The sequence below is a fragment of the Colius striatus genome, chromosome 1 (assembly GCF_028858725.1).
Source record: "Colius striatus isolate bColStr4 chromosome 1, bColStr4.1.hap1, whole genome shotgun sequence".
NCBI lineage: Eukaryota > Metazoa > Chordata > Aves > Coliiformes > Coliidae > Colius > Colius striatus.
The window spans coordinates 8,694,802-8,720,182 of NC_084759.1; the positions used below are offsets into that span (position 1 = coordinate 8,694,802).

At 37.9% G+C, this 25,381-nt stretch overlaps 1 protein-coding gene across 2 annotated transcripts in view; it reads left to right on the top strand.

Moving 5' to 3' along the window:
• LOC104554559 (putative N-acetylated-alpha-linked acidic dipeptidase) overlaps window positions 1–24,901 on the top strand; it is a 29,579-nt gene extending 4,678 nt beyond the window's left edge. Inside the window, exons 5-19 of one of the 2 annotated variants that reach the window (XM_062020373.1) lie at window positions 4,130–4,255; window positions 5,142–5,328; window positions 6,774–6,867; window positions 8,882–8,980; window positions 9,966–10,051; window positions 11,028–11,147; window positions 12,475–12,557; window positions 12,802–12,865; window positions 13,397–13,464; window positions 15,399–15,490; window positions 16,261–16,351; window positions 17,100–17,364; window positions 18,541–18,622; window positions 20,842–20,934; window positions 22,772–24,901. In XM_062020373.1, the coding sequence (XP_061876357.1) occupies window positions 4,130–4,255; window positions 5,142–5,328; window positions 6,774–6,867; window positions 8,882–8,980; window positions 9,966–10,051; window positions 11,028–11,147; window positions 12,475–12,557; window positions 12,802–12,865; window positions 13,397–13,464; window positions 15,399–15,490; window positions 16,261–16,351; window positions 17,100–17,364; window positions 18,541–18,622; window positions 20,842–20,934; window positions 22,772–22,961 (1,740 nt within the window). In that variant the 3' untranslated portion in view covers window positions 22,962–24,901. Of the gene's footprint in view, window positions 1–4,129; window positions 4,256–5,141; window positions 5,329–6,773; window positions 6,868–8,881; window positions 8,981–9,965; window positions 10,052–11,027; window positions 11,148–12,474; window positions 12,558–12,801; window positions 12,866–13,396; window positions 13,465–15,398; window positions 15,491–16,260; window positions 16,352–16,931; window positions 17,365–18,540; window positions 18,623–20,841; window positions 20,935–22,771 lie in introns of those variants that run through there. The other variant, XM_062020374.1, reaches the window with a different exon arrangement.
• The last annotated feature ends 480 nt before the right edge of the window (window positions 24,902–25,381 follow it).

The window sequence follows — 25,381 nt, forward strand, 5'->3', positions numbered from 1 at the left end:
GATACAGAAATAGAAGTAATAGAAATAGAAAAGATGGAATACCATAGTGTAGCATAGTGTAACATAGCACGGAATAACACTGAGCAATATAGAATAATGTGAGATTCCTGGGTCTTAGGCTTTAGTGACATATCACCAGTAGGAAAGATGTCGTAACTCTGACTTATTGGGAGTTTTGTGATGGAGCAATGTTCAAACTGAGTAGTCATACATAAATGTTTAATTTTTCTTTCTTTAGGTTGAGTCAGAACTGCATTTTATTTTTACCTTTTCCTTAAAAAATATGGCAATGAATCTTCAATATTGTCAGCTGCTGTTAGCTTCTCTAGATATTTCTCTGACTATACACCATTGTTTCTCATCTTTGTGAACAAATAAGACTTATTTTTATGTAGCCAAATAAACAATCTAATTTTCAAAGTACTGCTTGCCCAAGGCTCACACTGACAGGTGTAACAACACAGCATACAGTATGCTTGAAAATGGCTTTTGCTAGCATTTCTAGCTGTCAGTAAAAGTGTTGCTGTGATCTGAGATTAACACAAATCCTTTATATCTTGTAGTACTGATGGTACCAGCCAATGGGCTTTCTTCTATAAAGATGACCTGTGTAACAGGAGTTTTCTATCCTATGATCATTAGTGGTTCCAATTAATATTTTATAAGGTTAGATTTTTTTTTTTGGTGTTATTATCTTTCCTGTATGTATATAAAATAATTTAGGTTGACAGGGCCCTCTGGAGGTCATGTGATCCAGTGCTCTCACTCTGAAACCTTCTACCAAGGCTTTTACTTATGCAGTCCATTACTAGTGTCGTGTAGTTTCCAAAGTTAATAAGCTATGCAAGTTCACAAAACAAAAGGTATCCAGTGTTCAGTTGCCTCAGATACTTGATACATGCTGGCGAACCATGCATATAGTCTATACCCTTGGAAATGAGAGCTTTTAGTGTTTCAAGAATTGCAGTGGGAATTTTGGAACATAATTTAAGGTAAAATTGACGGGTTCTGACTTTATAACGTAGCAGCCCCAAAGACAGACAGAATAGCCTCACTGCTTTATTGGTTTCTGGAGAGCTACAGTAAGTGATAGAATGTGGGAAGTAAGTTTAAGAAGTTGCAGCTTCTTAAGAAAATTATTTTATTCTAATTAAATATAAGAACTTTATTAAAGATCAGTAACTAGAAGAAAGATTGTCTTTTTAAAATCTGGTGCTTGTGTTCACCTTATTACGTAACACTTTGACAAAATCTCAAGGTGCCTTGCTGGCACGGTTTGTAATAACGTTCTGCAATGAGCAGTTGTGTACACCTGTATTACAAACAGCTCAGGTGGGAGCTCAGCAGTGGAACTACTCAGTGGGTTCAGGATTCTTCTGATTTCTCCCAGGCCTATTAATATATTTTATATTAAAAAACATTCTATTAAAAAGCAGAACCAAGCTGTGGAGAGGGACATTTGGAATTTGCCAAGTGCAGCCATCAGTCATAGGTTCTCTTTCTGCTCATTCACTTTTTGAAATATTCCTGTATAAAGCTCAAAGTTTAATGAAGAGAGAAGGCTGTAAGGTACTTGCATCCCATAGACTCAGTCTTAAGGGTTGCAAGGGACCTCAAAAGATTATCTAGCCTGACCCCACCCTACCAGAGCAGGACCTCTTAGAGTCGGTCACACAGGAACTTACCTGGGCAGGTGAGTAGGCCATCTTCCTGGAAAGGGGGAGAAATGGTCAAAGTTCTTCATACTGAGAGTGGCCAAGAACACAGATCACATGGTTTTCTGGGTGAGTGATATGATCAGGGAGTTACGGAAGAGTTCTGTGCTGCTAGCACTATTACTTTTTCCTGCAGCTTCTTTCTAAAAATAAGTGGCAGTGACTGAGTTTGGAAGGTTACATACTGTCAGAGTGGGATAGTAGGTACCTGCCTGCTAGTGTGAGACGCTGCTGAGATTAGAAGTAGTTCTCACTCATTTCAGGTTCTTGGTAGATGAAAGATGGAATATATCCTGGTCTGTTAAACAGATTGTCAAAAAATGTGTATTTGTTCTGTGTGTTGCATTTTAACTAAATCCCAGTAAATAGTTTGGAACATTACCATCATAGATAATAGTAAAATTTTACTCCTCCTTTTTAAGTGATTGCAAAAGTATTCCCACCTATTTAATGATGGTCACCAAGTAAGAAGTGTGCGTGAGATCTCTAACTATGCAGAAGGAGCACAAGTGAGACATTTTTAAGTCCACACTATGTTCTCAAAGCTTGTATTTTGCAATAGTTTTATTACATCACTAGGAAATTATGATACAAAACTCAAAATGCTCTGATGAGACATTTATTACATTGATACAGTTATTAGTCTTGTTAATGAAAGTTGAAGAATTTTCAGAGATGCTAAAGAATTCAATTAAGGAAGCCTGATTTATTATGCAATATATATTGCCAGAATCCTCAAACAAGCACCTTTTAATGTAGTTTCAGAAATCTAGAGATTGAATGACGATCAGTTATGCTGCGACAGCAGTACAAATGCCATGAATACAGATTATATACTTCATATCAGATATAGTTATGAGAGCTTCTTCTAAAGATCAGAACTGTTCTTTGTGTTGTGTGTTGTCATCTCCTTAATCAAAGACATTCTTTAAAAAGCCCTGTAAAGTGTGAACAGGTTTTCATCATAAAAAGTTACTCTCATGTTAGCTTGTTTTGCACTTCATTGTAGAACAAGGGCCTTATGTGAATGTGTAATAGGTTGCTATTAATTGTTGTAATTCCATTTCTGCAACGATGTAAGCCAAGCTATTGAAATCATCATTTTTTGTATTTGTCATAAACCATACAATAGCCTACAAGTATAGCCTACAATAGCCTACAAGACATTTTAAAGAAATTAGAATAATTGAGGACCAAATTCTCCTTTTGATTAATCCAAATAGACTAGGAGAATTGTCTTGACTTCAGTAGAGTTATATTTGATTTTACTGAGAGGGAAAACTGCTCCATAAATTTAGAGAGCCTCTGCAAGAGTAATCCTTGTGTTTATGAATTATTCTCTAAACACCAAGGACCAGACTCTTTTTAGGTGTGAAACTCTTTGCCTTGTTTACATACATTCCCCTAATTTTTCTTAATTTCAGAAGAAATTTCAGCTTGAGCTGATCACTGATAAAACCAGTACAGTCCAAATACTGTACCACAGTCTTATCAGGACATGCTGTATGCTGTTCACATGAGCTGAACGTCTAGCCAGTGATTTTTATCAGTACAAGAGATGTAAGTTTATACCTTTTTGAAATTAAATTGGAGGTCACTCTGAAGATGTCTCATAATATGGATAAATGCACTAAGGAAGAGTTTCCTGTCACCTGATTTTAGTTGTCTGAAATTACAGGCTGTTCCCTAAACCAATCCGGGTTCTTTTATACGCGTTTACTTTAAAACTATCTTTGAGGTACCATTAATAAGAGGCATATTTGGAGGGCAATTTATTCCTTCCTAAAACAGGTGTTGAAAACAAATTTGAGCTGAACTCTCCTGGAAAGGTTGAGTTCTCAGATAACTTCCCACCTCTTTACCGACTAGTACACTACAGAACCTTCTTAGACAATGCACACAACTTTCAGATAGCTGACGTTAAGATGAATCCTGCACCAAAAATTCAATAACATGATTGAAACACATTATTCACATACAAGGTGTATTTATTTTGACATTCATCCATCTGTAGCTTCTGCTATATGGAATAAGAATGGAGTCCTGAGAATTTCATAGGATATTGACATAATTCAATCCACTGCATAAAACACAATTGTAATTTACTGTGTGTCCAAAATACCTCCAGCTGTCCAAGACTGACTACAGCTTAAACAAGAGAAGTAAATGCCATACTCTGAGCAGAAGCCATTTCTCAACATTCTCCATTGTGGACAAGGCACTTTGGATGGTAGGAGTCTAAATTCATCAGGAGTTACTTACCTACCTAGTTGTTTCATGATCAAAGGAAAATTCATACTGTAGCCAGTCCCAGAGTTCATTGTTCCCAGCTTTCTATCTTAGGAGATCATGTCCATCCTCCTTTTGACATGCTTATTGACATTATTATTCCAAATTCTACCTCTTTCTGTCAGGGTGAGTTAGTTTATGTGAATTATGGCCGCACTGAGGACTTCTCTAAGCTAGAACGTGAAATGGGAATTAACTGTACAGGAAAGATTGTTATTGCCAGATATGGGAAGATCTTCAGAGGAAATAAGGTAATATCTTTTTATACAAATGTTACTTGTCCTTCAATTGATTTCAAGAGACTGAAACACCTAAAGTGTTCTGGAGATTTTAGCATAACTGAATTTTCATAGAGCCATGTTCAAAGATCATACTTTAGTAGAAGATATGAAATACATAATTGATATAAATATAACACATCTATAGGATAAACGTTGTAGAATGTCACATATTGTTTATGTTTGTTTGCATACTGTAAACTGTTCCAAAATATTACTAACATTCTTGAGTAGTACACTCCAGCTCTGGACTACACTGTTCAGCTGTGCTTTAAGAAACCTATATTCTGTTTTCCTTAGAATAGTTTCTGTGTACCATATGTGGAAATTATTTAAAATTCTGTATTTGTTTATTCAATGTCTCTATCATATAAATATTTTAAACTACACATCTCTGTAGATTTCCATGATCTGACAGGAAAGGACATAGATCATGTGCACATTTCAGGCATACACTTGGGTTATTTACTCAATAGTAAATAGGGATGTAAGAAGACAGTTTTTTCATATATAGGGTGTACATTTCAATAGTCAGTTGATTGTATTGATCTGGATGATGGAATATAAACTCAGGTTACATAGTAATACTGGGAAAGATGTTTTCCATGTCACTGCAGTTGTCTCCTAACTAAAATTCAAAGCAATAGCAGACCTGTTATTTTCATGTGGAGCCTGATATCTGCATATATATTTTCAGGAAATTTTATGATATCAGACAGTTAGGAACCTTTTACTTAGCCCAAGCACTGTAAAAGGCCTTAAGGAATAATCACTGTAATATATAATGATTTCTTTTGCCTCTTGAACTCTTGTGTCAAACTATAGAGAACTGGATAGGGACTATAGATGTGCTTTGCAGGTGAAGAATGCTGAACTGGCAGGTGCCAAGGGGCTTATTCTGTACTCGGACCCTGCTGACTACTGCGCCCCGGGAACAGAGCCATATCCCAATGGTTGGAACCTTCCAGGTGGAGGAGCCCAGCGTGGAAATGTACTAAACCTGAATGGAGCAGGAGATCCCCTGACACCAGGTTATCCTGCAAAAGGTGAGTGACACTAGAGAGGTCATGCTCTAAGGACCTGGTTTCAGGAAAGGAGCAGGGAGGTAATGTGGATGTTCTTTCACTTGTAACACAACACATTTTTTCTTGGTCTTTGTGTTGCTCAAGAGAGGCAGCTTTGGGCTTATGTCAGTGGGTCATTTCTGTAAAAGGTGCATGAGAGAAAGTGAGGGGATGTTAAGGGAGCCATGCAGTGCAGTGCTCAGCTGCTTAACTTCACAGGCACACCCAAGTTAGCCCAGAGATCATGGCACAAGTATTCAAAATCTGAAGCCTGCCTCTTTTCTCTCTGCTTTTCATCTGTAAGTCAGCAAGGAGCCAGCCTGCACACCTCAGTTTTCTTTGCTACAGTACTCCTTTCTGCAGGATCTGGAGTGCTTTCTCTCCACAAGAGCCCCTGCTGGCACTTCTGAGATGTGTCATACTGGGACTCATCACCTGGCTGCACCTAAGGCTCCTAAGAAGTTGACCATTCCCCACTGATTCATCACCTTCACCTCATGCTTCCTCATCTGCTTATTTGAGTGCTGCCCAAGCTTTTTCATTTAGCACATAACCCAGATCATTTTGACTGAAATGCATTAAGAACCACAGGCACTTGAACCTGCATATCTGAGGGAGGCATTCACCTCAAGGAGAGCAGTGCCTAAGTGCTGGCGAAAGTTGCCTTGAGCCAGCACAACATGAGCTGAAAGAGCATACATGTTCACAGGGGCAGCATGGCATGGGCAGACCATGAGTAAGATTTCCGATTCCTTGTGCTGGAGTTGGTGATCTCATAGATGAACTTCTGTCTGCCTTTCTCAACAAGGGTCCTTGTGAATGTTGTATCAAGGAGAAAATTTCTTTTCCATATCTGCTGGCTTGCAAATATCAAATTTTGTCCATGTTGGGAAAATTCTCATTTGTAAAAAACCCCATGATTTATATTTGAACTTTGTAGAATGAAGCCTAGGCTTCATTTTGTTTACAAAAACAGTAAAACAGAACATTTGGTAGCCCAGTGTAGATGATTTTATCTGCATCTCTTACCAACTGGCAACATTTTTTTAGTTCCCATGTGAACATGCCAAGCATCAGACTATGGGCTCCATCTTTGTTCTTGTTCTTTATCTATGACTTCGTCTGAAGTTCTTTCTCATAGAGAGAAATACTTCTACATAAAAGCATTTCAACACAAAAAAATTTAACAATTTAAAAAATTCCAGCCAGCTCTAAACACCTGACTGCAGACAATATGGGAGAACCTTTGTTAGTTTCTCTCTGAAAACATGTTGGTAAAGCATAAAGGATGAAATCACTGATGAAACATTGGCCATTTGAGGGGAGTGAAATGATTGTCCCTGTCTCCAGTGCTAAGACTGTGCTATGAACTGTACAGGTTCCTTCTGAGAGTTGTAAATGTGAAAAGAGCTGTTTTTTGCTTTCAGAATACACCTACCGGTTAGACAAAGCCAGTGGTGTAGGTCTCCCAAAAATCCCAGTTCATCCCATTGGCTATCACGATGCTGAGTCATTGCTGCGGTAAGTATATGGGAGACATGAGGAATTTTAAGCAGATTGTTTTTTGAAAGCTGTAAGAGCATTTGAAAAAGAAAATACTTTTGTGCTGTGCTTCTACTGTAGCTGTTGAAATAGTATATATTTGTCATTAAGTTCTTTGTAGGAGGTGAATCTACTCCTGCATATCCGATATGTACAAAGTGATCTGGAAAGGATCATTTGTAATATATCATGATGAGTCAAGTATAGTGAAGTTGTAAAGTGCCTCTCAGTCTGAATAAAGGCAAAAGTTTTTGAGGATGGCATGATACCTGTATTTTGTAAAAGACCACAAATGAAATAACTCACTTGTCCAGGGAAATACTTGCTATGCATGTTTGGTGGGATAGTAGCTGTACTTAAATGAAGAGGTGTGCTTTAGATGTCTTGTGTTGCACATATATGAAATGGTGCTAGAGAACTAATATAAGGACACTGAGAAAACTCCGGATATTATAGGAGATTTAATAGACATCTACATGTCACTAAATGTACTTAATAAACATGCAGGTGACATGGCTACCAGCTTGCCAGAGGGTAGCGTTAAAATTCATAATTATCTTAATGAACCAGAGAAGTTCTCTGAAAAGACTAGAATGTGATGGAATTGGCAAGTGTATTATTCCCCTAAAAATGCAGCAGTAATCATCTGTACCAAGTAGAGAGATGCAGAGCTGGAAATGCCAGAGTTGGCACAGTACCATGGAAAAAGTTTATGCAATAAGTGAACATAATCCTGAGTGTGTATTTATATAGGAATTTTACATCTAAGTCACATAAGTAATCATTCTGCTCTATCTTAGGCCTCTGTTTAAGTCTTGGTTCTCTGTGCACGTTTCCTCTCAAGTATGGAAACTATTTATTTTTATGTAAAGCAGAATTTTACTGTCTTTGGTGGTTTTACATACCTGATGTTCATTAACACTCCTGTAGCGGTTTTTCTATTTCCTCCCAAACTTTTGTTAACTAATATATCTCCAAACCTTCTGTGAAAAAAACTTTATAGTCATTGCTATTATGAGGATAACTGCTCATAATTTTAAAGGTAGAGGTTAAAAAACCCTCTTTTTTTCCATTGACAGCTAGTAGTGGTAGAGCAGATTAATATGTGCAAATATGGTGTAGCTAGACATTTCTCTTGAATAAATTGTAAATAGTTTTAGAACTTGGTTTTAACAATTATGAATGACATTTAAATCCTCTAAAAATACTGGGTCCTTGTTTCCAATTTTGAACTTGAAGATATGCTGAAGAGTTCTGTGGAATAAAGTTTGACTGAAGTATGCATTTACAGTAAAGGACATACTTTTGTTTATAATTAAGGTGTTTTGCCTTAGAAGAACAAGAACATCCAGCATACTTTTTATTTATTCTTTTGCTTCTTACAAGTTCATGTCAAAAATATAAGTCCTTTAGAACAGATGAATAAGGATGGATAATTGCAATCCACTGAACTTCCAATTGTGTTAACTGGGGAAAATGATCTCGCCTTTCACAGCGGAACAAGAAAAGGTGGCATAGACTTACCATGTTTCTTCAATTTTAGACATCTTTGAAACATATCAACTCTGTTACCAGATTAAACCATGTTCAGAGACAGAGACTGGAAGACAACTGCCTGTGCTGTTAAACTGTTAAAATGGTCCAGGTTGCTCTCAGCTATCTCCAATGCAAATGCATTTCAAGGAAGTAGAAAATTCCAGGGATCATTTGCAAGAGTTGGTTTGTATGCAAGACCTTTGGAAGCCAACACTGTATTCCAAGATGGCTGTAGGCTGTTCCAAACTAATCTCTCTCTTCAGGACTGTGTTAGGTATTAACACAACTAAAAAGACATTATTCTCCCCTGGAAGCTTGTAGTATAAATTGTCTGAGACAAAGAGTGTCACCATGGTCTCTGTGTGCGTGGAACCTAACAAATCTGGTTCCTGACTCCTCATTTGTGTTTGGTTCTATTGTAAGATGTCTCTAATGATTTTTTCTTTTTCCATAATAGTAATATGGGAGGATATGCACCACCACACAATAGCTGGAAAGGAAATCTGAACGTATCTTATAATGTTGGTCCTGGTTTCGCAACGAATTATTCTACAAGGTCAGTTTTGATTCATTATGAAAGCGTACTTGGGATCAGAATAATAGGGAGAGCAATAGTATTTGACCAAAGGTAGAGTAGTTGCGGTTATTTGCATCATTCATTCTCTTGATTCAGAACGTTTCTTGGGCTGAAATAAGCTCAGTGGAAAGCTTCTGTAGATTTACATTTTGATTGGATGGATATGACTGAATTGCTTTGGTTTCGGGCTAGTGTTGTTTCATTTGAAAAGCATCTAGCCTTTGAGAAACTGTTTGGTGACATTGATCTTTTTTTTGAGAACTGATTTTTTTAGTTGTTTTTATCTTTTTAAATTTTCTATGGGTCCAACACCTGATCTCACCTATTGCCTTATATAAAACAGCATTAACCTACAGATCAAGTTTTCAAGAAAAATAGTTTTAACTATAATGTCATTTTTAGTGCTTCTGATTGTTTTTACACTGATTTAGTAATTAAAGTTTAGGACTAAAGTCCAAGTGTTCCAGTAAATGCTGAACTGCTGTACCCATTTTTCATACAAACTGTTTGACCTTTTCACAGTGTCTTAGTCATGCCACATGAAAAATAATGTCTAAAAAATATACTGGCAATGCTTGAGGATGAGTTGTTGCACTTCCAACTGTGTTTAGATAAACAAAGTCTCTTGATGCAACTCAGGTTGTTGATTTCATTTTTGTTCTTTCAAATTTAAAACTAGCTGCTGGCGAAAAAATCTTTGAATTTGGAGTTCCAGCTTATTATCCATATAAATCTTATTGACATCAGTAACTGTACATAGCTTTCAAGGTCTAAATGCTGCTCTCAACTGCTCAAGTATAAACCCAGGAAAAAAAACAATGCTGAAATATTTTCAGATTTACTTGGGTTTAAGAGAGGATAAATTGGGCCAAAATGCTTTCCTTGCAATTTATGTTGTATGCTTTTGAAACGTGTCAAGATGGTTTATTATCTAATCTTTTGAACTTTCTTCTCAATACACCAGAAAGGTGAAAATGCACATTCATAGTAACAATGAAGTAAGAAGGATTTACAATGTGATTGGTACCATCAGAGGCTCAGTGGAACCAGGTAAAGTCATTTGTCTTCAGTGTAATGTGAGCATGCAGTGACCTCTACGTACCCTTCATAGTTATAAGGGGAAAATGAGGAATATAGCTTTCTCTGAAATATTGCACTACATGATCATTGGTGTGGAAATATTTCTTGCACCAGCTTTCATATGGTTCTGAGTATATCAGCACTTTCACTGCAGATGCTGATTTTCTGAAGAGGGTGTCATAACCATGACAGAAATACTTGTCTTCAGGCAAGTAACTGCAATTGACAGAATATTTTTAAGTGGATATTCCTACCTACTAACAGGGGAAAGGATTTTGCATTCCATCTGAAGACATATCCACCACTGTTGACTTTTTATCTGTCCTGCAGTCTCTTGTAACCAGTGTGATTTTACACTATAAAAAAACAGATGCGTAGACATGCCGCTTAACTTGTAACACCAGCAGTTCCTGGTTGCCTGAAGTGCAACTGTTAACCATATACAGTATCACAGAGATCTAATCTGGCTTTGGTTTTATTAATCACATCTCTGTTGTGATTTGGACAACCTTTGTTATAATTGATTATGTATATATTCAGAGAAACAGCATATCTTAATGTTGTGAGTCAGCATACTGTACAAAAACAATTAGTGGATCAGTTTTACCATGAAATATAGTGTTGTGAAATATGAAAAGATGCTTCTGCCTTCAGAGGAAACTAAAGTATTTCTAATCATAGAAGTAACATTATGGACTTTAAGAGGTTTTAAGTATTATAGGATCAAGTTACTGTGTTTGACAAATTCTGTAGGACTGCTTGAAAATGGAAAAAAAAAGGTCTTTGAAGATTTAAAATGTCTTTTGCTTTTCTACTATGTATATTACAAACTATTAAGCTTTGTTGCCTGATATCTACATGGAAAATTAGAAATTATTTCCAACTAACATCCCTATGGCAGGAAAAAAATGTTTTCTAAGTAAACTTCTGTAATGAATTTCCTTAGACAGATACGTCATCCTGGGAGGCCATCGTGACTCGTGGGTATTTGGTGGCATTGATCCTCAGAGTGGGGCAGCTGTAGTTCATGAGATTGTGAGGAGCTTTGGAAAACTGAAAAGGAAAGGTAACGTAATGATAGAATAAAGCACAGCAAAATCGCTCTTCTCAGCAGTGCCCATTGATTTCTCTGGGATTTAAGCATATGCTTGAAATGAAACACTCATTGTTCTCTCAGGTAAGCACGCTGCTCTGCAGCTGGTCATGAGGTCCAGTTACCACCTTGGTGCATGTGAGGTACTTCTCCAGAGAAGGTACACCTAAAGGAAACAAAACCAAATTGGGGGATACTGAAATAAATATGACATTTAGGTCCAATTGATTACTATGTATTTGAGGCCGATCATTCTGGATGTTTTAGTAGTCCTATCAATTTGATACAGTGGTTGAATAATCAAGGCTTTATCAGGGCAACATTGAGAACCTTCTCAGCACTTGTCAATAGTTTGGAGGCAGACCCAAGAATAAATAAGGCATGTCTGTGTAATGCAAAGAATGAGCTGTGCAAACATAGTAGGAGGTAATGGTTAAAAATACCTCATGCCTAGTTACATTAGAATAGGAACAAATGTCACTTGTACCCAATTTCTACTGCTGTCAAAGCAAATGCTACCTTCCTATCTGACATGCTATGGAAAGAAGCTCTGACATAACTCATAGATTGTGCTTGAGGAGCTTTTTTTGCCTACCCATTATGCTTAAAACCTATTGACATTTAGTTTTCTTTCCATTCCCTTCCAGTTATTGTATATCAGGGGAAGCAGTCTTTGGAATGCAAGCTGGAGGAAAATAAAAAAGTAGAAAGAAAGAGAGGAAAAGATGAAAAGATTCCAGTATCCTCAAAGAAAACTTTGGGCAGAGATACAAAGGCAGAGTAATAGAGCCTGTTCCATTTGGCCTAGTTTTTAATCAAATGTAGAACTCGAAATGAAAGATCTTTATTTTGAAGGTGATCTGTCAAAGTTTCAGGGAATTCCTTAAGTTTTGAAATCCAGCATTTGGGAGACAGGTGAAAGGAATTCAGTAATAGACATGAAAACATGACATGCACTTTTCTGTCAAAGGAGGCACTGGTAGAGAATGAGTTTGTGCACAAGCACATTCTTTTATCATGTTCAGAGTTTTAAATTTTAGAAAATTTATTGCAATTAAAACTGAGAGAATGCATTGTTTGACACCGTTTTGAAGTAGAAGTGAGATTACTACAAAATTGGCAAACCGTCATTAGATTAAGTTAGTGAAGAAGTTGGTGTTAAAGTTCCTAAAACACACTTCTTTCCCCACAGATCAGTATAAAAGATGAGCCTCCAAAGAAAGACTTTTTTTCACATTAGTTATCAAGTAACAAGCAGTCTTTACTTCTGTAATCCAGTTTTCATGTTTTTTTATTGCAGGATGGAGGCCAAGGAGAACAGTGAAATTTGCAAGTTGGGATGCAGAGGAATTTGGCTTGTTAGGATCAACAGAGTGGGCTGAGGTAAACCAATAACGTTCAAAGACAAATTTGCACAGTGGCAGATCTTTGAGAAATCTGTACTAGAAAGGAAAACTTCTACCTCTGCCCCCAACTCTTAAGTTTGCTTTCTGACTGCCAAGAATATATAGCCCATTGCAGTGTACGATGCCTTTCCCTGAAACAACTGTTACTTCTGTGGATGGGAAAATAGTTTGGAGGAAGAAAAAAGTTCATCATAATTTTCTTCCTCTTTTCTTTCTCATAGGAAAATGCCAAAGTATTGCAAGCAAGAGGAGTGGCTTATATTAATGCAGATTCCTCCATTGAAGGTACATAGTTCTGACTTGGGTTTTACAGGAACAGTGATGGTATATATGTATGATGGGAGGCATTTTGGCTTGGAGATCCATAAAAGCTTTTATATGATAATTCTGTTGCAGTAGTTTGGGACTAGATACAGGGGAAACAGTAATCCAGAATCTTAATGTATCCTTCAGATATTCCTGTTGCCTCAGGGAAGAAGTCTGTTACAGTAGCTACACTATTTGTGAAGTCATGAGGAGGGACAAGAGATGTTGTGCCTCTATCAACAGTTTAAAGTCATCTTTTCCTTTTACAATGTGCCTAATAAACATCAGGACATAAGAAAAGCTCTTAAGAGTTCCTTCAGAAGCTGGGCTGTAATTCATCCTGACCAATACAAATGCACTTAAAAGAGCACAGGAGAATTCTTCTATAGGGAGAATCGTCTTGTTCCTTGTCAAGAGCGTAACTTTAGTCCTTTTCTTATTAATAATGGCACTGGGTTTCAACTGAATAGAACTTGCTTCTTTTAATAAATAGTTTTCCCTGTTTTTCAGGAAACTACACTCTACGAGTGGATTGCACACCACTGCTCTACAGACTGGTGTACAGCCTGACTAAAGAGGTAATACCACCTGAAATTTTTAGCCAGCTTGTTCATGGTCACTTACCGGGTGGGGCTCTGTGTATGGTGTCAGATGTTTCCTTTCTGACTGCACTACCCCTTTAAAGTCTACAGCTAAGTAACTGGAGCTTTTCCCCACGAGTAGCAGAGGGATTTCAAGCTTATACCTTTAAATTGTTAGCTATACAGGAGTAGGGGATTTTTCTATTCCTCCTGTGAAAGTATCCCTTCTAAGAACAAAAGAATAAAAAAATGCCATGAGCTAGAGGATGGAAATAAGCACAAACCTGGCTACCCAGTCCAGCTACAGCCCATGGTAATGGGAGACTGACTCCTTTTAGGCCGGAGAAGAAATTAGGCTTGCTACAGTGTTCTTTTTTAGGATGACGTGACAGTTTTGGCCAATGTGCTCAGCTTCAGTGTACCCCGTCAGATATTCAAGATGCTCGCACACATATTAATGTGGCACACAGAAGTAAAAAGTAGTGTTTCTCAGGAAATGGCTTCACCATCTTAGTTATATTTCTTGCTTTGGGAATGAGTCTTAGGGACTGGAACTAAGGGCTTTTTATTTCTTTTTTTTGTTGTTCTGTTCATCTGTATTAAAGCATAAAAATGTAATCATTTTTGTGTGTGTTTTATATGCATATATAATATACATTCAGCTATTGTATGTGTTCTCTGAATCTACTTTATCTGTCTTCATCTGCTGTATATTCAGTCACCTGTCTTTTTCAGGATTGGTAATTTCTTATGTCTTGGAAACTGGAATTAGACTGGTACAAAAGTAAAGGAAATGTACTAATTCAGTATCATAATTTTTGGCAATTGAAAGAAAACAAATATAATTTTAACTTGCTTAAAATTAAGTTCTAAGATAAAGATATTTCTGCCCTGAACTGCAGAAGAGCTGATCACCTGCAGTTCCCATGGTAACTTGTGCTAAGTGCAGGTGTTCAGAACAGCCAGAAAATCAAGTCAGCACTCAGTTTGGACACCAAGAGCCATCATTGAAGTGTTGACCTAAATACCCGTAAACATGGTTGCATGTTTCTGGGATGCAGCAACAAAGGCTGATGAATGCATGTAACCACAGCTTGTTGCTGTAACCATCAGCTGATGTCTGAAGAGAATGCTGATCAGGGAGCAGGTCTCATGTGATCCCATCCAAAGTTAGTCTGTGGCAAAAAGTTAACACTTTATAAGCAATTAGGTTCATGACCAAAAAAACAAGTATCTTAGTTTTATTTTGATTCCTATTGTGGAGTAATTATTAGATAGTAGATATAGACTATATTAACAGTCTTTTCTAGATTAAAGAGAAGAAAACCTCAGCAGCTCACCACGAAAAAAGAAAGCTAAAAAAATACCCAGTGTTTAACCTACTCAGGAATATGAAAGGTCATTAGAGTGACAAGAATGAACTTTAGGGTGATCATGGTGTGTATGCCTCTGCAGTAGCTATTATTACATAAGAACCAAGTACCATACACTTTGCCCTTCTAAGCTTACTGCTGCATCTCTGAAAATAATTTCTGTGTAGACTAGAAACAGTTTTGAATTAAACCAAGACAAAACTGAAATTTCCTGCCAAAGTGAAACAAAAAATTTTGATTTTATGAGGGATTTTTGTGTTGAATATTAAAATTAAATGGCTGAAAATCTCATAAAGAAATATCAGAAAATGTAAATATTGAGTTCAAGTATTTTTCTTTACCTGTTTTCTAAAAATACCTGTTTTTAGCAAATAAACTGTTTCTTGGGAAAATGCTATTTGAAATGTTAAAATGGAAATGCAGAAAGGTTGAGGGACTTAAGACTGTGACTTATTCATTGACCTAAGCCATAGGCTTTACAAGATGGCAGGTTTTAGATTGGTTGCTTGGTAACATTAAAAGTACTCTTTGTCTTTTTTTACAATATACTTTTTCTAGATACCAAGTCCTGATGAGGGATTTGAAGGAAAATCTCTTTATGAGAGCTGGTATAAAAAAAATCCATCAAGAGAATATAAAGAGGTCCCCAGGTTAGTGACAAAAGAAATTAAACAATATACCAAAAGTTACTATGACTTTTAGAGCTTGGGGTTTGAAGAAATATCCACTCGAAAAACTGAGCTCCCAAAAGAAAAAGGGTTTATAGATTGCAGCTGATACACTATTGTACAACAGCTTTGTGAACTTGAATTGATAGCATGAACAAGAGCCTTTGCAAGTGAAAAGTAAAGTGTGTAGTTTTAAAAGATTTATACAAGGTTAGCAGGCACAGGCCAGCAGCAGGCACGTGAAATACTAACACAGCAGCTTTCCCTTGCACATGTTCTTGCTTCCAGTCTCCTAGAAGGCCTCTGAGTTTGGGTGGCTGGAGAGAAGAGCAAGCAGGATTTTACAGAACTGTCCTTTGAATTACTAGAGTTTCTGTATAGAATCTCAAAGACTTGATTGTACTCCATGCATGATACTGTTCTGATTTCTCTGAGAGCTTGGGATAGTGGAAGTTGAGAAGGAGGAAGGTCATTGGGTCTTTCCAATGATTAAAGACAGTGAGTTAAATTCTCCTCTTGAGAGTTTTTTTCTCTGCCCCTGGAATGATGACACTGTTTCTCTGAGAATGCAGCTGATGAGGTGCATGTAATGTGGGGGTCACAGGCAATTGATGGTGTATTGACAGCATACTAGAGAAAGGCTGCAGTAGCTGTGAATGCAGAATGAATAATAGCCACAGTACTTAGAAGCAAACTAAAATTATACTTTTAAGTATTGTCACTAAAGACATTTTCCTCTTTCTTGTTAAAAGAATAAATAAACTTGGCTCTGGCAATGACTTTGAAGTCTTTTTTCAACGTCTTGGCATCGCTTCAGGCAGAGCACGTTACAGTAAAAATTGGGTAAGTCTGTGTCTGTGTTATTTTGTCTCCCCTGTAACTGCCTGAATAATGTCAACTGTAATTGAGCCATTTAGACTGCCAGCTTTTTGGAGTACTTGTTAGAGCGGAGTCCCAGTTGATTACTAGAACCCTATGTACTGCTACAACAAAGTATTTCATAAATAGGAGTAGTCAACTTGATGTCACTTAGACAAAAGGACCTTTCCTCAGGGTAGATGGATGTGCTTGAAATTACCTGTGGTTGATGAAGGCTGATGATGACTTCTGAATTATTTGTAATAATTTATGAAGCTTTGAATTCAAAATGGTTCATGTTTAATTGAAAATATGGGTTTGTCTTTGGAGTGTACTGTGAGATGAGACTAACTGAGAAATGTTCAAAGAGCAATCTGCTCAATGTGGTATTTTCCTCTGGAAAGACATATCCAAAGACACAAGTGACTGTTGAGATCCAAGCAAAGCGAGGAAGGGCAACCTCACCTTAATTTAGCCAACTAAAAGTTTTGTATGTGTCCTTAGCTACCTCCTTTAGACTCTGAGGTCAGTGGACAGCTCCAAATGACCGTTCATCTCATTACAGCTTGATGCCTAAGACAGCCACCACTGAGCACGTCTTAACTTTCCACCATCCATAGTGCTTACATCAGATTGACGTGACCTGAACACTTAACTTCAAAGTGAAAACTTTCAAGCAAAGCTGCAGTATCCACAGCTGAAGAATGGTTTTGTTTGGCTTTGTTTGTTTCAGGATGTAGAAAAATATAGCAGCTATCCAGTTTACCACAGTGTCTATGAAACCTATGAAATTGTGGAGAGGTTTTATGATCCCACTTTCAAGAATCATCTGACAGTAGCTCAGGTGCGGGGAGGGCTTGTGTTTGAATTGGCCAACTCTGTTGTGCTGCCTTTCGGCTGTAGAGATTATGCATCAGCTGTGAGCAACTATGCTCACATCATCTATAATTTGTCAAGGAATCATGAAGAGGATCTGGCAACATACAATGTATCCTTTGGTATGTACAGTCTTTCCTTGCACTCCTCTGTTAATGGTAGCAGTGCCTTAACTTGATGTATGTCTTAGTTATGACCTGGTATTTCCTTGTGCTGTATGAACAGTAAATAAAACAAGAGCCAGACCTTCCAATAATTTGAAATTTGACTGTTTTGTCACTAGTATGCCTGTGTAGGTACTATGAACAGACTGCCAAGTAGAGTTAACCCTTACATGTTCTTTGACCTATGCATGGGTCAACAATGTTGGCAAGAAGATATCTTTGTCTTGGTCCTTAAGAAAAAATCACACTGCTTTACAGCTTGTGGTGTTGGATAGTTCTCTGTCCATTCTCATCATAGAATCATAGGATAATTCAAGTTAGAAGGGACCTCAGGAAGTCTCTTGGCTAGCTTGCCCAAGGCAGAGTCAGCTCTGAGCTCAGACCAGGTTCTTTGGAGCTTTATCCCACCTGGTCTTCAAAACCTCCAAGCACAGAGACTACAGAACCTCTCTGGACTACAGTGCTTGACTGTCCTCAGGGTAAAAAGCTTCTTGTTATATCCAGCCAGAACTTTTCTTTCAGCTTATGGGCACATGGAGGCAAGTGAAAGCACCATGAGCAGTTTCCCCTGGGGTTGGTTGGTCAGGAGTGGTTCATCTCTATGCCAAAATAGGCATCTTGTACTGGCACATGAAAATTAATTTCATGTTCTAGGAATTCACAATATACCTCCTCACTGAGAAACCTTTCTTTAATTGGCAGCATATGGAGTACTCAGTTTAGGATTTGGCTGCTGATGACTAGTATCAGGTGTGTGTGCATGTACACACACACATTAGTCTCTCCCAACATTCTGCAGTAAAACAGAGGTTGTTTGGATTTATAAAATCCCAGACCTACCTGAACAGCCTGGTTGTGGCAATCCATGCTCTAGTTTTTGGTACTTTTGTACATCCCTCAAATAACAAATAATAAAAAATACAAAAAAATCTGATTTCTTCTGTTTCCAAGGCAAATTTTAACACAGAATTACAGTTTTCAATGTAGGAATATGTGTGTGGTCATCTGATTTTTATCCAGCAAGAGCCGACAGATTGTGATCACAGTGAAAGATAAAGCTTTAATTTGAAGATTTTGATTTGTTAAGTGATTCATTGAGAATTTGAAGTTAAATGCTTTCTTCCTGCTCTCCAGATGCGCTCTTTTCAGCTGTGAAGAATTTTACAGAAGCTGCTGCTAGCTTTCATGAGAGACTGCAACAAGTAGATACAAATAAGTAAGTTCAACACTTTTTCTTACAGTCAAAATCTCCACATAGTTCTCAAAGATATTCTCTTCCACTTAAACATAAGAAAAAACTATTTCACCATGGGAGTGACGGAGCAGTGGCACAGGCTGCCGAGAGGGGTTGTGGAGGCTCCTTCCTTGGAGGTCTTCAAGACCCTCCTGGACATGTTCCTATGTGACCTAATCTAGGTGAACCTGCTTCTGCAGGGGGGTTGGACTTGATGATCTCTAAAGGTCCCTTCCAACCCCTGCCATTCTGTGATTCTATGTAACCTTCACTTGCCTTTAGTCCCTTGAATAACCTTGGTAAATATTTGGTGACTGTTGTCTCTAAGGCACTGGTTAGTCTATAAATAAGGTATAGAAATGTTGAAATAGTGGACATAGAAACACTGCAGAGCCTGGGAATCTAGTCATGTTAGCTTCAAAAAATGTCTAAGCTAGTTAGTGTCAATTCTTGACAGGTTTTAGTTAAGGAGAAGTGCCAGGATGATACACAGATATGACTAGAATGATGGATTGCATAAGCAGAGCCCACTCAGGTATGTAACTCTCTCTAAGAAGAGGAACATCCTAAGATTTTGTCACTAGATTGTCATTAAAGCACAAAAGTTGACTCATGGTCTGTGCAAGCATTCTAGTTTTCAAGATACTCGTACCACTTCATAAAAAACCAAAATAGCTGGACCATGATTGTTGTGGCAAACTTTTTTATAAGCTTTTAAAGAATTCTATGCACCACCTATGCCAAAAGGGTTAATTTGCACTTGACTTAATCTTTGAATTATTCTTCACAGGCCATGCCCAAGATGACAAGTCAAACTTCCTTTTGTGTATACATACATGTATCTTACATTTCTTGGGAAGAATCTGATTTAGCCATATGCTTACCCTTATAGAAGACTAAGGGAGAATAAAAGCCATCTTTTTAATGGCAGCAAATTTTGAGATGAGTCAACAGTAATTTCTTATGTAAAATGTGACATTTGTGTCATATGACATGCATGTGACATTTTAAAAATGATTTCATTGATGAATGGCCTAAATCTAAGCTTTAATTCAGCCAAGGAGTTTTGGTTTTCATTTTTATCAATATAAACTTGAAATAAATTCGCTGGCAGTAGAGTTACTCCAAGCTAACTGTGATATTTTACTGTTTTTTTTTATTGGTGAATGTCTTTGAAGTGCTACAATAAGTTACTCTTGCTTGTAAACTACCAACCCCAGATCTATTCAGTATCATCTTCTTCACAGTTCTTTTATTTGTTAAGCATCAATAGTATGCTCAGAGCTATTCAAGGCACACAGACACAGATGATCTTTGGTCTAGGGAATTTACAATCTGCCATCAGAAAAACACAGTTCTTGGATGTTTCAAAAGATGATTCTAACATCACAAGGTGTTTTTCAGATATGGTTTTACATAAAAATAAATGTAATTTTATTGAAGGAATTTGTGGCTGTCTGGCTTTGTGGGTGTTCAGAAAACTTTTGTACAAAATAAAAGAATGGTCTGCATAAGCATCCTGAAGAAAAGGAGATAAAGGAATAAATCCAACATATAAGAAAACATCTGAAAGTCTCTGTCCCTGTTAAGAAAGGCTGTGGGAACTGAGTCTGTTTAGTGTAGATAAGAGGAGACTGTGGGGGGATCTCATTCATATTTACAAATATCTAAATGGTGTGTGTGAGGAGGTTGGGGCAGCACTTTTTTTCTGTTGTATCTAGCAACAGGACAAAGGGTAATGGAAAGATGCTGGAACAGAAAAGATTCCATTTAAACATAAAGAAAAACTACTTTGCCGTGAGGGAACAACCTGACCAGGGAAGGTGTGGACTCTCCTTTTCTGGAGGTCTTCAAAACCCACCTGGACACGTTCCTGTGTGACTTGATCTAGGTGGACCTGCTTTGGCAGAGGAGTTGGACTGGATGATCTCTAAAGGTGTCTTCCAACCCCTGCCATTCTATGATTCTGTTCCTGAGCCTTTAAAAACAGCTTCAAGAGACTTTCATGTTCTGAGCCAGACTATCTCACAGTACAGATCAGTGTAATTTGGTTGTGCAGGATAGCTGACAAGGGCTTCCTTTTCAAACTTCAACATCTTGGGTCTACCATCCTTCATAAATCCAGAGCTGTGTACATTGAGGCATGGGGTGAGAGTGAGGCAAATGCTCTGTTAGCTAACATACACTTGTTCTCTTTTCAGCCTTCTTGCTGTGAGGTCAGTAAATGATCAGCTCATGTTTCTAGAAAGGGCTTTCATTGATCCTCTTGGATTACCTGGTAGGCCATTCTATAGGTAAGAAAGGTTTGTTTTTCACTTTTTGCCTCTAGTGAATGAAAATACTGTTAAGATTTACAGGTCTATAGATGGAATTGTAATGATATTATTCAACATAGCAAAAGTAGATTAGACAGGAGAAATACGATTGAAAAGGGAAAACAACATTAGGGCAAATTTCACTGAGATACACTTAATCTGTGTGAATGAGGAAGAGTCTTGTTGGACGGCTATTCAGGTTGGTAAACCTATTTCCATTTATTTCATTGAGCTTCTAAGCAGATTGAAAAGTTTGGTCTTCAACTTGGTTCAAGCAATTTCAGTGGTAAAGGATTTTTAGGAGGTTATTATAATTTGAAAATTAAATAGGGCATAGTTGAAGGATCTACAGTTTGATTGATTATAGCAGAACAGCCATGCTAGCAAATACATAGACCTCTCATTCAGAACAAGAAGTCAATATTTTTTTAGAGGCAGAATAGTCAAGTTAAACCTAGCTTTTTGATCCTCCTACTAGTCTGGTAAAAAGGCAATAAAAAGACACAGACAATACGAAGCTGAGTGGGAGTGTGGATCTGCTTGAGGGCAGGAAGGCTCTTCAGAGGGACCTGGACAGGCTGGAGGGATGGACAGAGGCGAGTTGTATGAGGTTGAACAAGGCCAAGTGCTGAATCCTGCACTTGTGCCACAACAACCTCAGGCAACACTGCAGGCTTGGGGCTAAAGAGCTGTCCTGCAGAAAAGGACCTGGTGGTATTAATCAACAGCAACTGAACATGAGCCAGCAGTGTGTCCAGGGGGGCAAGAAGGCCAATGGCTTCCTGGCTTGTATTAGAAATAGTGTGACCAACAGGACCAGGGCAGTGATTGTCTCCCTGTACTCAGCACTGATGAGGCTGCAGCTGGAGTGCTGTGTTCAGTTCTGAGTCCCTCACTCCAAAAGGGACACAGAGGTGCTGGAACAGAGACGGGTACCAGAGCTGGTGAAGGGTCTGGAGCACAAGCCTCATGAGGAGCACCTGAGGGAGCTGGGGCTGTTTAGTCTGGAGTAGGCTGAGAGGAGAGACGTGATCACTCTCTACAACTCTCTGAAAGGAGATTGTAAGGAGGTAAGGGTCAGTCTCAAGAGAAGGTGGCCTCAAGTTACACCACAGGAGGTTTAGGTTGGAGATAAGGAAGAACTTTTTCACAGAGCGAGACACTGGCACAGGCTGCCCAAGGAGGTGGTGGAGTCACTATCCCCAGAGATACTTAAAAATGGTGTAGATGAGGTGCTGAGGGATGTGCTTTAGTGGTGGTCATGGCAGTGTGAGGTTAGTGGTTGGACTTGATGATCTTAAAGGTCTTTACTGAATGAAACAACTCCGTGATTCCATGATTCTTTATAATTCAAACAGTAATGTTTCCACGAAAAAATTCTGCTAAAAGGCAACTGTAGAAGAACTTAAGATCTCAAATCCTCATGTACCTCTCATAGCTTGAAAATCTGAGAACAATCTCTTGTTAAAGCATCATCTTTCCTACCACGAAGCATATTTATTGGAGATTGTGTATATCTTTGAGGAAAGAAGCTGGATTTTTTTTTAATCTGAAATGAGGGAAAGGAAAATCACTTCAGTCAACTTTGTCACTTAGCTATAAAGTTCTGGAGTACACATGGAATAATGTAGCTTATGTTATTGTCTTGCTTCATAGATATAGGTACTAGTCCTGCAGTAATCTGATTTATTTACATTTTCGGTGTCAAGAGTGGAACAGATGATGCAGGAACAGATTAGTTTTACCCAGAAAACAATATATTTTATTTTCCTAATACAGGATATTTATATTTTATTTTTCTTGAACCTCTCTACAGACATATCATCTTTGCTCCAAGCAGCCATAACAAGTATGCAGGAGAATCATTCCCAGGAATCTATGATGCCATGTTTGACATTAAAAACAAAGCTGATCAACGTGAAGCCTGGGAAGAAGTTAAGAGGCAGATTTCCATTGCAGCCTTCACTGTACAGGCAGCAGCAGGGACACTGAAAGAAGTAGCTTAAATATCAACAACATAATCATCAATGAAGACTACATATGACAGTTTGCAGAAGACTTAAAAATGGAGCATTTAAAAACTCTGGGATGATCATTAGAAAGAGCACAAAATCCAAACCCTCTTGTTCTTTGTAATTAATATACACAAGTGGAATACATTTAGCATTGTTAACAAGGTGATGTACTCCATTCAGAGAGCACAGGCTTTCAATACCTTCTGAAGTGAGAGGGAAAAGTTTTGTATTTTTACAATTGCTAATCACTGGGTTTATTTTCAGAGCTTTGAGTTTTGCTAGTTTGATTATTCTAGCAGTCTTCACAGAGCATCAGGAAAGCAGAAGTCATTTCATGTTGATTCGTTTCTAATTTTATTGTCAACTTTTTGTCATTTACCTTGGAGTTGCATAATTGGACTCTAATACAGCCCTTTCAACTCTCCTTTTACACAAAGATTTATGTATCAATGTGGGAAAACTCTCCATTTGCTGTACGTGCCACTGGGACTGAGTTCTAAACAAAAAGCAAAGAATTAAAGAAGAGCTGTCTGTACATTCAGCAATATAATTTCATGTGACTCATTTACTAGGATGACACAAAGAAACAAAGGTCATAGTTCACATTTATGAACAAAATCAGGCCAATGACATGTTCCAACAAATGAAGACATCTAGTTCCTACCAGACAATTGAGGAGCAATGGATAAATAAGTTGTCATAAAAGCACTGTCTGTTAGTATGTTCTTGGAAACTTTGTAGCTGCACTAAGAAATACTTCCAGTCCATTGGTTCTAAAAGCTCAAAAAAGTGTGAACTAACTACTTGAGCAAGGAGGTTATGCTATGAAGCAGTCTACTAAGGAAAAGCAGACAATGAGAAGCCAAATACAGGAATAAGTGCTTTTTAAGCATCTGTATTTTTTGTCAGATCTGCCAGGGTACTTCAGGGGCATAGCTATTAATGAACTCAAGCCATGAGTGTGAAATCCTTTCCTATACAAGAAGTCAAGATAAGGCTTGAGTGCTAATTCTCCTTCAGCGAAGCAGAACTTCAAACAGCATAATAAGTCTTTTTTTTTCTAGATTTCTACGTTGAGTTGAAAATCACTCTTAACACTGCCAAGTGCAGTTGACCAGACTAGCTGTTTTGGCTCTCAAGCTTTCATACTATTCTACAGTAGTTGTCCAACAGACTGTTGAATTAAAGAAAAAAAACAACAAAATAAATCAGTTGTTAACAGGAACAAACCCTAAAATCAACTATGTTGAATTTACAGTTTATTGATCATCTAATGAGACAGTTGTTCATGTAAATACAGATCTTTTCAGATAGAGAGAGCCATTAGCAGATTTGTTTACTGTGCTCAACTTTCAGTTCTTTTATTTTCTAAATATGCTGTAATTAATACTTGGAAGAATTCAGTTCCTAATTCCAGACAGGTCCTTGCAAACACTCACTTGGCTTTTAGAATCATAGAATGGTAGGGGTTGGAAGGGACCTTTAGAAAGTATTTAGTGCAACCCCCCTGCAGAGGCAGGTCCACCTAGATCAGGTCACACAGGAACATGTCCAGGCGAATCTTGAAGACCTCCAAGGAAGGAAACTCCACACCCTCTCTAGGCAGCCTGTACCAGTGCTCCCTCACCCTTCCAGTTACTGCAGGTACCTTACAGTTACTGTAGATAAATTTACCAAGTCATTGGTTTATATACAGTGGCAGGTGATTGAATTAAAATACAAGAAGCTTTAGAAGTATTCAGGAAGCAGAGGGAGGAACCTGGCTGGCACTGTGGCATTACTGAAAGCATTCCTTCCAATTTGAGCAATTACATTAAAGAATCTGAATGTAAAATGATTTTTTTTTTAATAAAGTACTTCCTCCCAGGTGATTACAAATTGAATGCTCCAAACAATGACCATCCTGTGCTGTAAAAGTTAAATCAAATGAAATGAAACCATATCCATGTGTGGAAAAAGTAAAAACTACACTGGTATTAACGTGACTCCTTGCTTTCATGAAACCAGCAATGTCAATGTTACTTTGGCTGGAAAGTGTTAATCTGGCAGCATAATGTCTGAATTAAAATGCTGTTAACATAGATCTTACTTTAAGTGTTGGTTTAGCTGAGAAAAGCAATCAGTGGTAGTTGAGATCTTTGAGATGAGGCCTGTGCTCACTTTTGCCTGTATGAACAGTTTGAAATGTGCTGCTGGTGTACAGACAGTACCATGCTGAAGCAGAGCAGCCAATTATCAGAGCTAGAATTTACAGAGTAAATTCTATTCTCTCACTTGATGGACAGCAACTCCCCAGCACAGGGGACTGTAGGGAATGGAAGAGTATCACACAATCATAGGATCATGGGGTTGGAAGAGAACTCAGGTGGTTTCTAGTCCAAACTTCTGCTCAGAATAGCATAAGCTCAAAG